The sequence below is a fragment of the Macaca fascicularis genome, chromosome 10 (genome assembly GCF_037993035.2).
Source record: "Macaca fascicularis isolate 582-1 chromosome 10, T2T-MFA8v1.1".
Taxonomy (NCBI): Eukaryota; Metazoa; Chordata; class Mammalia; order Primates; family Cercopithecidae; genus Macaca; species Macaca fascicularis.
The window spans coordinates 11,364,275-11,379,153 of NC_088384.1; the positions used below are offsets into that span (position 1 = coordinate 11,364,275).

General features: G+C 45.1%; 1 protein-coding gene across 16 annotated transcripts in view; it reads right to left on the reverse strand.

Annotated features, from left to right (window-relative positions):
• TNRC6B (trinucleotide repeat containing adaptor 6B) overlaps positions 1 to 14,879 on the reverse strand; it is a 297,709-nt gene that overhangs the window by 66,595 nt on the left and 216,235 nt on the right. For all 16 annotated transcript variants that reach the window (XM_005567203.5, XM_015457161.4, XM_045364263.3 and 13 more), the window contains 2 exons: positions 6,509 to 6,850; positions 1,958 to 4,306 (listed from right to left, as the gene is read on the reverse strand). In XM_005567203.5, the coding sequence (XP_005567260.2) occupies positions 1,958 to 4,306; positions 6,509 to 6,850 (2,691 nt within the window). The remainder of the gene's footprint in view (positions 1 to 1,957; positions 4,307 to 6,508; positions 6,851 to 14,879) is intronic.

Genomic DNA, 14,879 nt, shown 5'->3' on the forward strand with positions numbered 1-14,879 from the left:
CATGGCGAAACCCCGTCTCTACCAAAAAATACAAAAATTAGCTGGGCTTGGTGGCGCATGCCTGTAATCCCAGCTATTTGGGAAGCTGAGAAGGAGGCTCACTTGAACCCAGGAGGTGGAGGTTGCAGTGAGCTGAGATTGTGCCACTGAACTCCAGCCTGGGAGACAGAGTGAGACTCCATCTCAAAAAACAGAAATACTGTATATGAAGCAATTAAACAGCAGACTATGTGCTAAAATTGAAAGCTATAAGTATAACGAGAAAAGCAAGGTGAAGAACAGTATACAAAGTACAATCCCTTCTCTATAAAAGTTCTGAATGAAGCACAAACTTCTAAGAGATAACCTGTGGGAAGAGACCCTAGGGGTTAAGATTCTTTTATTGATTATCTTTTGCTTTTCCACACAGTTTGAAGGTTTTTGCTATGTGGATAAAGTTTTTAAAAATTTTAGCAGGTTTTATTCTGGATGGGGAGCAAGCGAGAAATCTTCATTTCCTTCCTCATTCTTTTCAATACTTGAAAAAAGAATGAGTTAAAAGTAATCATTTTTCTAAGTGGCCACAAATGGATTAGCTGAACACTAGAGGTGTACTCTGAGAAAACTGATTCTTGGCTGGGAGCAGTGGTCACGCCTGTAATCCCAGCACTTTGGGAGGCTGAGGCAGGTGGATCACCTGAGGTCAGGAGTTCGAAACTAGCCTGGCCAACACGGTGAAATTCTGTCTCTACTAAAAATACAAACATTAGCTGGGCATGGCGGCAGGCATGAGAATCACTTGAACTTGGGAGGCGGAGGTTATAGTGAGTCGAGATCGTGCCACTGCACTCCAGCCTGGGCAACAGAGCGAGATTCTGTCTCAAAAAAAGAAAAAAAAAAAGAAAACTGAATCTTAATATTATGATTAACTAAAAAAAGACTAAAAGGTGCATCCCCCTTAATTTGTTGAACTATATGCTTTATAGGGACATTCAAGTTGACAATGACAAACTAAGAATGGCATCACCATTGCTACTTTTACCAGGTATGATGTTTCCTATTCAAATAGTGATGAAAGAAAGTTTAATTCTGGGCAACTGATTATCCTAACAATCTCTCTCTCTCTCTTTTTTTTTTTTTGCGACAGGGTCTCACTCTGTCACCCAAGCTGGAGTGCAGTAGTGAGATCATAGCTCCCAACAGCCTCCCATCTCCAGGGCTTAGGCAATCCTCTCACCTCAGTCTCTAGAGTAGGTGGGACTATAGGCACATGCACCACACCCGTCTAATTTTTAAAAAATATTTTTTGGAGACTGAAGTCTCTCTAGGTTGCCCAGGCTGGTCTCAAACTCCTGGGCTCAAGGGATCCTCCTGCCCCAGTCTCCCATAGTGCTGGGATTACAGGTGTGAGCCATCTCACTAGGCCTGAGATAACAATAACAATCTCTTATACAAAGTACTCTCATTCCAGAGGTAATCACTAAAAATCATCTGGAAAGAGACAGAAACTTTCCAGATACCAGCTTTGCTTCAGCATCATGATGGCCTCTGGAAAAACACAGGATATTTCCCTTTGCTGGGGAAAGAGAAGCAGAGATGTGTCCACGGGTAGAACCAGAATGGAAATCAGGTCTATTTCTGCTACTACTTTAATTCTTTATTTTAAAATCTAGAACATAGTTTGTTTGGCAAGATATGTCTTTTGGATTCTGCAGACCAATACAATTACAGAAAAATAATTCTGGGGACTGACACAGGGTTGTCATCTTTTCGTTTTGCCAAGAAAGAACATTAAAATGTACCACCAGCATCTGCCATCACTAGCATTTTATAAAAAGAGGTTCTGTCAGCAACAGAGTAGGAACTGTAGGAAAGCGTCTCAGAACAAAACTAAATTGAATAAATTCACCTAATAAAAATGCCTTGGTCTAGGATTTCTTTTCTTCATCAAAAGCTGCAAGAAAAAGCCACTGCTTACCTGATGCCGATTTACCGGTCATTGGGGTGGGCAGGTTTGGTTCTCGAGGTGCCGGGCCCCCTTGGGAATTCTTATCCCACAGATTCACATTCTTGTAGTTGTAACTGTTAGGGTCTCCCCATGCTGAAGTGCCATCATCAATGTCCATTTTCCGACTAATTGACTGTGGGGATGGCTCTTCCCAACCACTGGGTTCCTCATCCTTAGGGGTTGCAGGCTGTGGCCCGCTGCTCCAGCTGGAACTGGAAGGTCGAACGTTGCCTGGAGGTGGTGGGGGTGGGCCTCCCCACGAACCAGAAGCCTCTGGTTGTGGTGGCGGTGGCTGCTGTGGGGGCTGCTGCTGTTGGTGTTGTTTATTCCAGGAATTGGGCTGTCGGCCTGTCTCATTCCATGCTGGGGATCTTTTGCAATCCTCCCACCCACCTTTTGAAGCTAGGCTTGCATTGCCACCATTACCCCAGGTTCCGATTTCATTCTGCCCTCCTTCACCCCACCCAGACACAGGTTTACTTGCAGAACTTTCCCAACTGCTGTTTTTCGTCTGATCGACTTCCTCTCCCCAACCGTTCTTCCCAGAAGACCATCCTTGATTGGGCTGGCGTCCACCTCCCCACCCCTGATCCTTGCTGGGATTCTCATTCCAAGAGGAAGGTGTCTTTTCATCAGGCCGTCCTCCTCCCCAGTTGGAAGAGTTGTTGTTCTTGTAGTCATTCCAGCCTCCTGTGTTCTTGGGGTCTTTCCACTCTGTAGAGGCTGAGAGCTCCCCCCATCCAGACTTCATTTGATTGCTTTGGCTGGGTGCATCTCCCCAGCCCCCTGAGTTCTTGGTCTGTGTGGCAGCGCTCTCCCACCCCTCAGTTCCTTTGTCAGATTTCCCCTCAGGCCTTGGCACCTCTTCAATGTCCCACACTGTGTCCTGCTTAATTTGAGTTTGGCCCCAGCCAGTGTTTGAGAGCACCCTGGGGTCCAAATCAGTTCGGCTCAAAAGAGTCTGCAAGACAGCCTGACAATCAGGATGTGTGGGCCTGTACGACCGACGGCCAGAGTTATGACTGTCGCTACTTCCTGCTTTGTGGTTGCTTCCAGTGCTTTGACCTCCAACTTCACTTCCTGTGGAGCTGGAAGATCTTCCCCAACAGGGAGCCTGGGCATTGCCTTGGTTTTCAGGGAGGGGGTGGCCCTTTTGATTGTCCCATGCTCCAGTGCTAGAATTTGGTTGGTTTGGACCACTCCATTCTCCAATTTTCAACTCATCAGACCCAGTCGGCTGTTTCCATTCTCCCTGAGAGACCCCAGATGTCATTTTGTTCCCTTCACCCCATTTGTTGTCATTAGAGTCCTGGGGGCCAAAGTTCCAGGACCCACCCGTAGACCTGTTATTGTTGTCCCAAGAGTCATTTTTTGACCCAGTTGATTTCTGAACAGAAGCTCCTTTCCAGGAGTCCTCTCTCTCTTTTCCATTGTTCCCATTGTTTCCAGAATTGCTTTGTCCAGAGACTGTGTCAGTTCCAGAAGGCCCCCTAGCTGCACCCCAAGATCCAACACTCCCAGTCTTTCGATCTCCAGTGCTTTGTGAAGGGGCATCAGTGCTCCTGGAGGTGTTCCCCAAGCCCATTCCGAAGGGCATTCCCTTATTCTCCATGGGGTTTGGTGAACTTAAGTTCAAGGAGTTAGTGTTTCCATTTTTTGGTCCATCAGTGTTATGAATTTGAGCCTGTTCTCTGCCAGAGACAACAAAATTAACACCCGCATTTTCCATCTTTGACTGCTGTTCCCTGGATGTCTGACCTACTGTGCTAACCTGTGCACTGGAATTACTATTCTCTGCTTCCAATGCCCCTTTCCTAGAAGTTCCTTCTTGGACCAGTGCTGGCCAGGCAGATGGGTTGCTATTTGGGTTAAAGTTGCTGAAGCCAGAGCCAGGTCCAATTCTATCCTGACCACTCACATTCCTCCAATTTCCTAGTCCATTGTTGTTCTCTGTAGTTGAGTTGGAAGATTGAACAGATTTAGCCTTAGGGTCAGATTTCCAGACCCCAAGATTACATTCGTTCCCAGAACTTGCAGACTGGCACTGGCTCCCTTTTCCTTTGTTACTAGTGGTGCTTCCTGGCAGAGTGCTCTTCTCAGAGCCAGGGTTCGAGGCACTGTTGTTATCGGTGGTGTTTTCGGAAGAAGATTCAGTGTCTTTGCTGGCAATACAAGGCCACTCTTCCATGTCAGACCCGTCTACAATCACCTTGTCCCAGATGTGAATTGGGTTGGGGGAGGTGCCGTTGTTGGAGGAGGCTCCCGAGCCCCAAGTGGAATTTGCATAATTTGAAGCAGCAGCACCTCCAAGGGTTGAGTCTGGGGAAGAGATCATCTTATTAATCACAGCTTCACATGCATTCATTACCCATTAATCCCTCAAAGGGGCTCTCCTTTGAGCTCTGCCCTTAGGAGAGCTAATCACATGCCAGTTTCTCTCAATCCAGTTGCTTGTATCACAACTGTCTTAGTCATCTCTTCTTTTTCATTTGCCTTGTGTTATACCGGCTACGTCTCACTTCATCTCTCTCAAAACTACACCCTTTGCCGTTCCTGTTGACAGAGAAGGGCCTTCTTGTATTTTGGGACAAGGCAGTAGCAATGACACTCTAAACCTGCTCTGTATCTCCAGTCCACTCTAAACACCCCTGGCTGGAGCAATCTTTCTAAAGCACACCTTCGATTATATCACTGCTGTATGGAGAACCTTCAACAGTTCCTTAGTGCACAAGAATAAAGGTGAATTCCTTGGCCTCGAATGTCATCAAGATGCTCCATGACCCGGGACCAACCAACTTTTCTAGTCTTATCTTCTCCTGCTTCCTATGTAGATGTTAATATTCCACACTACTTGACATTCCACAACTCATGCCTTCTCACTCTGGCACCATTCCACGTTGGCACCTACTGTGTTTTCCTGCTGAATTCACACAGTGAAATTTACTCATCCTTCTGGGCCCAATTCAAGTGTCATTTCATCTACCAAGCTGTTTTCAAGCTCATCACCTGAAAATAATCTTTCCCTGTCTAGAGCCATTTTGCTCAGCATTGCGGCACCATGTTCACAACTTTCCTTCCCCATGTTAGCATCTTTGAGGCAGAGACTCTAACTTGCTAACGTTAGAATTCCACGCAGCAGCCAGCACAATGCTGCTGAGTAAGCATCTGCTGAATGATGGATGCCCGCTGAGCCACTGAGCTCGGTGCCCGGGGTGGGGGGGTGTCACACGAGTATGAATTAGGCAGAGTTCACAACCCCAAGGAACTTAATCTGATAAATGAGGCTGGCTCACCATATATTTTGGTGGAATTTACCATATTTGGTGGGAAAAAATGTTTTTAATGAGATCATTTCTTCTCGATTTACTTTGGCTTCTTTAACCAGGCAGCTTTTAATCAATTTGAAGTTGCAAAGTACTATACAGAGGCACAGAAAAATAAAAAGCGTAGAATCCCAAACTCTTGAAATTTAGGGGCCTCCTTGGTTTTAATAATGTGCACTCTGACTCACACTGGCCCCAGGTCTCCACCTAGGCCTGGCTACACTGGGCTGCAGAAACTCCGCCCAACAGGGCCCGCCCCCTCACATGCTTCCTTTTGCAGCTGGTTAGGAGAGGCCAGGAAGGAAAGGCCATGGGTAGGGCTTATCTCTGCAGGAAGTCTGTGTCACCACGAGGTTTCTTTCCATCCTTACTCTGCACACAACAAGGTGGTGACCGAATTTTCTAGGCAATTATTTGTTCAAACTCAGAACTCCAATAAAGCATCCTACTGGTGACAACCATCAATCCATTGTCTTTGCCAATGCTTAATGGTATTCAAGCTCTGAATTTTAATATCACCCCAAAAGACATTTTAAGTTGAAATCTGTTAATAAACTTTAAAAGATATTTAGAATTTCTTAGCTGATAGTTGACTTAGTATTCATCTGTTAAAAACTCTCAAAACTTCTAGTAGAACCCTTCAGCTAAATCTCTTTTATTTCTACATACAGTTTTTAACAAAGCTCAAAATTCAGGGCCCTCAAAAGAAATACTGATTTTAAAAATCTAATTAAAAAGCTATAGAATAGTATTATTTTAGAATCCTCCCAAGATTCTATATTGCAATGTAGCAAATCATTTTCTCTATCCTCCTAGCATTCTGGAAACATAACACAGGCATCTAAAGATTCGCCTTCACACAAGCCCCGTGTCCAATTATGCCCTGAACACATATGACAGTGGAACTGTGGAGGTTCAAATTTATAACACTCTGGTCTGAGAAGGAAAAAAGGCCCCCAAAATAATGAGCATCAACAGCTAAAACAGCCCTCATGCCAAGAGCACACACTTATGGAACACTAACCCTCAGTTCCAAGAATCACCAATACACATCACATACTAGGATCCTCTCTCATCTTTTGACTAATCCCAGTGGTTTATACAATTAATGGCTCTCCTGGACTTTACATTAAGCAATGCAAACAAAGTGCTCTCTGTCTCTCAAGCTGCCATGCATTCGATTCACAGCATGCCTTACCTGGCGCAGTCCCACTCTCACTCTGCAGCAGCGCTCCTGTCACTTGTGCGTTGTTTGGGTTTGCTCCAGGTGCTGTGCAGGGAGGAGGCCCTGCCCCACCCCCAAGGAGCATGCAGGACGGTGGAGGGGGCTGCCCACGTTTTAGTAACACTTTGTGGTCCTGCTGGCAACGGAATCGCGGCGGCACCTCCCGAGGCATGTAGCGGGCGGCGCTTGGCGGTTGTCCGTTCGGCACTGCCACCCTTTTGGCATTGTTGCCACCATTGACTGGTGGCGATGGAGAGCTGCCAATTGGGCTGGCGGCCGTTGGTTGGCTTAAACTTGGTTTCGTCACTTCGGGCACTAAAAGAGAGGGGTTGGGAAACAGTCTTTGAAATACATCAAATACATTTTTTCTAAAACTTTAAATAATTTTATTATTTTATTGAGAGATGGAGTCTTGCCATGTTGCCCACGCTGGTCTCGAACTTGGGCTCAAGGGATTCTCCCACCTTGGCTTTCCAAAGTGCTAGGATTACAAGAGTGAGGCACTGCGCCTGGCCAAGATTATTTTTTATTATTTTATTATTATTTTTTTGAGATGGAGTCTCACATTGTCGCCTAGGCCAGAGTGCAGTGGTGCAACCTCCGCTCACTGCAACCTCTGCCTCCCGGGTTCAAGCGATTCTCCTGCCTCAGCCTCCCAAGTAGCTCGGATTACAGGCGCCTGCCATCACAACCAGCTAATTTTTTGTATTTTTAGTAGAGACGAGGTTTCACTATGTTGGCCAGGCTGGTCTCAAACTCCTGACCTCGTGATCCGCCTGCCTTGGTCTTGTATTGGGATTACAGGCATGAGCCACTGCGCCCAGCCTATTTTTTATTTTTTTTTTAGATGGGGTCTTGCTGTATAACTCGGGCTGGAGTGTGGTGATCTTGACTTGATGCAACTTCCACCTCCAGGGCTCAAGTGATCCTCCCACCTCAGCCTCCTACGTAGCTGCGACTATAGGCATACACCACCATGCCAACTAATTTTTTTTTCCTCTTCTAGAGACAGGGTTTCGCCATGTTGCCTACCTAGGCTGGTCTCAAACTCCTGAACTCAAGCTATTTACCCACCTCGGCCTCCCAAAGTGCTGGGATTACAGGTGTGAGCCACCACACCTAGACCCTGGCTAAGATTATTTGTAAGAAAGCTTACATGGTACCAATTCTAACAAAGTAACTTCTCCTTTCACTCTACTCTCAAGGGACATAGTTATTCCAAATTCTCCACCATCTCTTCACAGTTTACTGAAGGCAGGATGAAGGTGGCGGCTAATAGTGACATGAATTTAAACACAGCAAGATCATGGAATACATTCCATCAATTAAGGGGGAGATGGAAGCGATCATCATTCACTCCCCTAAATCAACAGTGGAATTAATGCCCTGGAGTGCTGCCTAGAAGAGTTAAATGTCCATGGCAAAGTCCTTGGGAAAGGGTTCAAGCCTCAGTCCAAGGGTCCCTTCCTTTCATCCACATTCTTTTTTTTTTTTTTTTTGAGACAGAGTCTCGTTCTGTCACCCAGGTTGGAGTGCAGTGGCATGATCTTGGCTCACTGCAAGCTCTGCCGCCTCCCGGGTTCACAACATTCTCCTGCCTCAGCCTCCCAAGAGGCTGGGACTACAGGCGCCTGCCATGACACCCAGCTAATTTTCTTTAGAGATGGGGTTTCACCGTGTTCGCCAGGATGGTCTCGATCTCCTGACCTCGTGATCCGCCCGCCTCGGCCTCCCAAAGTGCTGGGATTACAGGCGTGAGCCACCGCGCCCGGCCCTCATCCACATTCTTAAAAGATCTACCCCTGAGTAACCTTCCTTGAAGTCCCCGGCCTAGGTGAGCTAAACATTCTTCCTAAGTGTTCCTGGAACACATCATCCCGCTCTCTCTACCATGAAAATTCTCCATTCAAAAGTCCATCTATCTCTACCACAGAAATTCTCCATTTTTAAGTCCCATCTCTCTCTGCCACGGAAATTCTCCACTTACAAGTCCTTCTCCCTCACCAGGCCATGACTTCCTGAGGGCAAGGACCTATCTTTCATCTTTTCTTTTTTCCTTATGGCATGGCACAGAGTAGACTCTTACAAGAAACTCCAGGTCTGGAAAATCACAAACTCAGCTTGGTTTTGGTTTCTACAGCTATCTGGACTCAAAGACTTGCACCGCTCTCTGTGTAAATACTAGAAATGTTACAAATCTTTTTGCTTTTGTTAAATGTAAATACTTTTTCTATTTACTTTAAATAATTCGATTTTTTGACCTCAATTTTAAAAATGGCCCGCATACAGTGTGGGAATGTCGGGGCAACCATGAAGCTGCACTCTGCCAGATCCTCTGGCTCTCCCCTTGAACCTACAGAGAAGGCTCTCTGAGATCTGCACCTCCCTCACTACACGCTGCCAAAAGATCACTACCCTCTCCATAAACTCTGCCTGGCAAATAGAGGCTGGAAGTCGTACAGAAATAATCATCAAGCCTGATAGTTCAGATGATTCTGAGGCCCAAGTCCCTGCCTCCCTGCTCTGCGGGTAACGCTGCTTTGACTGCTAAAATGATGCTGGGCCAGCATGTCGCTTGTTGAACTGGCTCCTTTATGAGAGAGATACAGCATCATCAGAAATCAGGCGGCCCAATCTATGCCACTACCGGACATTAACACACTGTGGGTGACAGGAAGTGCCTGCAGCAACTTCCAGGCGACCCCATGTCTAACTTCAGCCAATCACAAGGCAGCACCAGGCATCCCAGTAAGGGGAGGGGGAGTGGAGGTCACAGGATCCAAAATCTGATAAGCATAATAAATGTGTGACTTAAGAAAACAAAACTAGTCGGCTGGGCGCGGTGGCTCACACCTGTAATCCCAGCACTTTGGGAGGTCAAGGCAGGTGGATCACAAGGTCAGGAGTTCGAGACCATCCTGGCCAACATCGTGAAACCTCGCCTCTACTAAAAATACAAAAGTTAGCTGGGTGTGGTGGCGTGCGCCTATAGTCCCAGCTACTCAGGAGGCTGAGGAGAATTGCTTGAACCTGGGAGGCGGGGCTTGCAGTGAGCCGAGATCCTGTCACTGCACTCCATTCTGGGCCACAGAGCAAGACTCCGTCTCAAAAAAAAAAAAAAAAAAAAAAAAAAGAAAGAAAATAAAATTAGTCATTATCTAATATTCATGACCTATAATAGATGGATACGTAACTGGTAAATGAATGAATGAAGATTATTTAATATTAATTTTCTATCTGTTATTGGCGGATTCTATAGCATAGGGCATTCGCAATCCCCTTTTATCTTATTATGAGAATAAACAAGAAGTTGGCAGAGACTGGAGAAATTCATCCAAACTGGTTTTTAGGACAGAAAGAGCTATGTTTCTGTAAGGCTGCCCTTCTATAAAAGGTCTAGAATCTTCATTATAAGTTAACCAGGTCTACTACATACTTTTAACTCAATCCAGAAAAACAAGACAAGACAGAGTGACCTGCAGGACTGAGTGCTGAACTTCAGTTTGACTCACTTTAAAACATTCACAGCACTGTTTCAACCGAAGAAATTTGGTAGGTATCACGTATCATGTAAGATTCCTTGCAAAAGTTCCTCAGGGCACTTTCCCACCACATCAGAGACAGAATGGATTGTAAATGATAAAGTCATTATAAAATGGGAACACACCTCAACCACTTTCCTCCCAATACAGTGTGCTCTGGCCCAGGAGATTAGTCATTCAAACTCCAGGACATCACGTACAAATAGGTCAAAGTATAAAAAGAAGAAAAACAAAACCTCCAGGAAACAGTCAGAAAACGCCCAAGACACCACCTTAGTCATAGCAAACTGTGTTTCAGCACCTGAGTGAATTCTTATTCTATTTTTAAAATCACACCTTTCTGTGAATCCAAGAACGTTAAGCCTTTAAAGGCCAACCAGAATTGCCGGCACTAATTGGAGAGCAATGCAGCTTTTTAGGCAGGAGGTCTGATCCAAATTGACTCCCAAAGTCCAAACTTAAGACATCAGAATCTGTGTGCGTCACCCATCATCATGGTCCAGAATGTTAGACGATAAAGGGCAAGAGAAGCTATTGTTAAGTCTGAATATGTTACTTTTCAGGCTGTCTCTTTTCTGAATCTTAAGGATTTGTAAGTTGTGCAAGTTTTTCTAAAGATGAGCTGTTCAAAGTAAGGGCATAGTTTCTTAATTTCCAGAGGAAAGGTTTGTGGCTTAAACATGATCTCAGTACTACAGGGAAATAAAAACATTGTGGGGGTGGGGGGAAGCTATGTATCCTATTTTCTAATTTCCATTCATTTACTTTTTTTTTTTTTGAGACAGAGTCTTGCTCTGTTGCCCAGGGTAGAGTGGAGTGGCAGGATCTCAGTTTGCTGCAACCTCCACCATCACTTGGGTTCAAGCGATTCCCCTGCCTCAGCCTCTGGAGTAGCTGGGATCACAGGCGTATACCACCATGCCTGGTTTTTGTATGTTTTTTGTATGTTTAACAGAGACGGGGTTTCACTATGTTGGCCAGGCTGGTCTCGAACTCCTGACCTCAGGTGATCTGCCTGCCTTGGCCTCCCAAAGTGCTGGGATTACAAGCGTGAGCCACCGTACCTGGCTGTTCATTCATTTACTTTTTTTTTTTTGAGACGGAGTTTCGCTCTTGTTGCCCAGACTGGAGTACAGGAGTACAGGAGTACAGTGGCGTGATCTCGGCTCTCTGTAACCTCTGCCTCCCAGGATCAAGCAATTCTCCTGCCTCAGTCTCCCAAGTAGCTGGGATTACAGGTGTGTGTCACCATACCTGGCTAATTTTGTATTCTTAGTAGAGACGGGATTTCACCATGTTTGCCAGGCTGGCCTCAAACTACTGACCTCAGGTGATCCACCTGCCTCAGCCTCCCAGAGTGCTGGGATAAAAGGCATGAGCTACCGTGCCTGTCCCTCCATTTACTTTTAAGAACCATTGAATTGAATCTCCTCCCCTTCCTCATCCCATTTATCTTATTCCATTCTTGCATCTCACAGTTTAAACTTCTAATTGCCCCTATTTCTGAAAACTCCAATTAGATGCTACTTTTTCGGATAAAAGGGCTCTTTAAGAAACTTCCGAACCAGGCAGGGTTCTGAACACAGCAGCTGCACAGAACTAGTACAAACTATTATTTCCTTTAACTATCTCAATGGTATCAAACATAAAAAAGAATGACCTAGAAATGTTTTTAAAGTAGTAGCTAAAATACAAACAAGGCCTAGAAAAGACATTCTAGGCTGAACATTTTAAATCTGATGACACGCAGTGAGCGGTCAACGTGTACTGAACAATTTTCAGTAACCTCTCAGCACTGCCTCTATTTCTTTACCTTCCACTCCCTCCTCAACCCAACACACACTGGCTTTTGCCTTAAACATCTCCCTGCAAGCTTCTTTCCCCATAAGTCACTAGTGATCTTGGTTGCCAGTCTAACCAGCCCGCTTCAGACCTTTTCTTCTTTGATTTTTCTGCAGCTTCTGACACCACTCATCATTCCCTCCCTCCTGTTTCTGTGAGACATGCTCCAGCTAGCTCTTCGGCTTTTCCCTTCCTCTTTCTGTGTGGGCTTCTCCTACTCTTGATCGGGGGGATCAGCAAACTTTCTGTAAAGAGCCAGATAGTAAATACTTTAGGGTTTACTGGCCATATGGTCTTCATCACAACAACTCAACTCTGCACTTGTGGGGCCAAAGCACCATAGACAATGTGTAAACAAATGAGTGTGGCTGTGCTCCCATAAAACTTTATTTACCGACAGTGAAATATGAATTTCCTGTCATTTTCACATGTCATGAAATACTGTCCCCATTTTTTCTCCAATAATTAAAAAAAACGTAGAAAATATTCTTAGCTCATGGGCAGTGCAAAAATAGGCAGCGAGGCCAATTTTGTCCACGGTCATAATGGCAATGCTGGCTTTTGACTGGCGAATAGCAAATGAATTTGGCCATAAGTAGTGGCTTAAAAACAAAACAAAACAAAATCAATGTGACGATAGGGCCTGCACCCTTTCCACATTTCAGTTCCTTGAGTACAAATTCTTCCATGCTCAGGCTTTAACTACCACTTACCATCTTTCCCTTCCTCTCAAACTCGTTTCCTAGCCCCAATCCCATTTCTTCACCCTCAAAGAATGAACTTATCACCCAACCAGCTGCTCAAGTCAGAAACCTGCTTCGTATCTTAGACTTCTCAATGCCCCCCACCCACATTATCATTATCCAATCAATAGTAAGTTAAACTAAAGCCTCTCTCAATTCCTTCCTTCCCCTTTACCATCACTGCTCCTAATCAGGTTCAAGTCCTCATTACCTCCTGTTTGGACTATTTTCGTGCCAATTTATCGGAGCCACATGTCTTGTAATACCTCACATTCATTCACTCTCTCAGAGGCAGCCAGTTTCATCTCTGAACAAGTGGCTTCCCACCACTGTGTTAGAACACACAGGTGTTTCTACAAGGTGTGAGGGGTGCTGTAAGTAGTTTATAAATTATTTAATGGAGGGGACCCCTCCAATAGTAATAAATGAGTAGACTCAAGGTTATCCTGTACTCACTGTACTATGTCTTCTGAAATAGGCTCAAAACAAAGAGTGGTAGCTAATGTCCTGCGATGGCCCATAACCCCAGGTATGCTGATGGAGAAGGTGCTGCTCTCAGCTGTGTCCCAGTGGTAAAGGACAACACCTAAAAAACTGAACTTCCACTGAGCTAGAAGCTTTTGCCTGTTGGCTTTGACTCACCATTGGTGCTATTTGAAGCATAAGCTTCACTGAACAAAATATCTAACAGATAACTACCAAGGAACTGTTAAGTGTCAGGCACTAGAGTCCTTCAAAGTTTTGAAGACAGTTACCTGAGGTTCCCCAAGCAGGAAGCCTTGCTCTGGGAGCTCAATGAGCCCAGGTGTTTAAACCTTTCTGAGTTGACAAATTCCTTGTCCAATCTGGCTTGAACTCCACATGGTCCATGGAGGTTGCTCTCTGTTCCTTTTCATAGTGTGGTGCAAGAAGTGTAAATCCCTTCCTGGATAGTGTATGTCTATTAATGCAGGGTTTTTTTTTGTTGTTTTTTGTTTTTCTTTTGAGACAGTCTTGCTCTGTTGCCCCAACTGGAGTGCAATGGCATGATCTTGGCTCACTGCAACCTCAACCTCCTGGGTTCAAGCGATTCTCCTGCCTCAGCCTCCTGAGTAGTTGGGACTACAGGCGCCCGCCACCACGCCTGGCTAATTTTTTGTATTTTTAGTAGAGATGGGGTTTCACTGTGTTAGCCAGGAAGGTCTCCATCTCCTGACCTTATGATCCACCTGCCTTGGCCTCCCAAAGTGTTGGCATTACAGGCGTGAGCCACCGCGCTCGGCCTACTAATGCAGTTTAAGGTCATCTTATGCTGATACACTCTCATTAAAGCCAGCCATCACTCTAACATCTTTTTTTTGTTTGTTTTCAATTGAGACAGGGTCTCGCTCCATTGCCCGGGCTGGAGTACAGTGGCACAATTATGGCTCACTGCAGCCTGGAACTCCTGGGCTCAAGCAATCCTCCTATCTCTGCCTCTCGAGTAGCTGGGATTACAGGCCTGTATCACGGTGCCTGGCCCCTAACATCTTTTTAACAAGGCTAAATTTATATGTCCAACCTCCTCTATTACATAGTCTATGCAATTGGGCTTTTTAATCCTAAACTTCATCCCTGTTAAATCTGAATGATTACATCAATTCCTCAAACTCTTTCAGTTCTACTCTAAAATCCAACGAAGGAGGATATTAGCTTCTACCTTAAGTGCTATTATTTGATACCTGGGTAGCAGGCCAGCTCTAGCCTATGTCTTCACATAACCTCCACTTGAAATCTCTATCCTATTCCTCTGCAGAATTTTCACAATTTTTTTTTTAATGGTGGAGAATACAGGAAGAATATATAATGAATGCACTACTACTCTGAAATACAGAAAAATCTCACTTCGGTCCTCTATACAACCAGGGACTTGGTACCAACGGTCTTTTCTTTGTGCTTCTAGCAACTGTTGGGGAAAGATGGATAGATTCAGATGAAGGGGAGATTGCCTGAGAAAGACACTATCTTTGGGAAGAGGAATATGTCCCCCAGACATGTTAGCTGAGGTAAGAGAAGAAGAAGGAGACTTAGAGTACCAAGGTGGGCTACTGGGAATAAAGATGAAGATGTGGCTGTAAACCTAGACCCAACACTAGAAAGGTCAGGCCCTCCCTCTGTTTACATTCTTAACATACCCCAGGGACAACTGGTATTTTTACTTGCTATATAACAATTAAATCCCTTAGGAGATTGAAATGG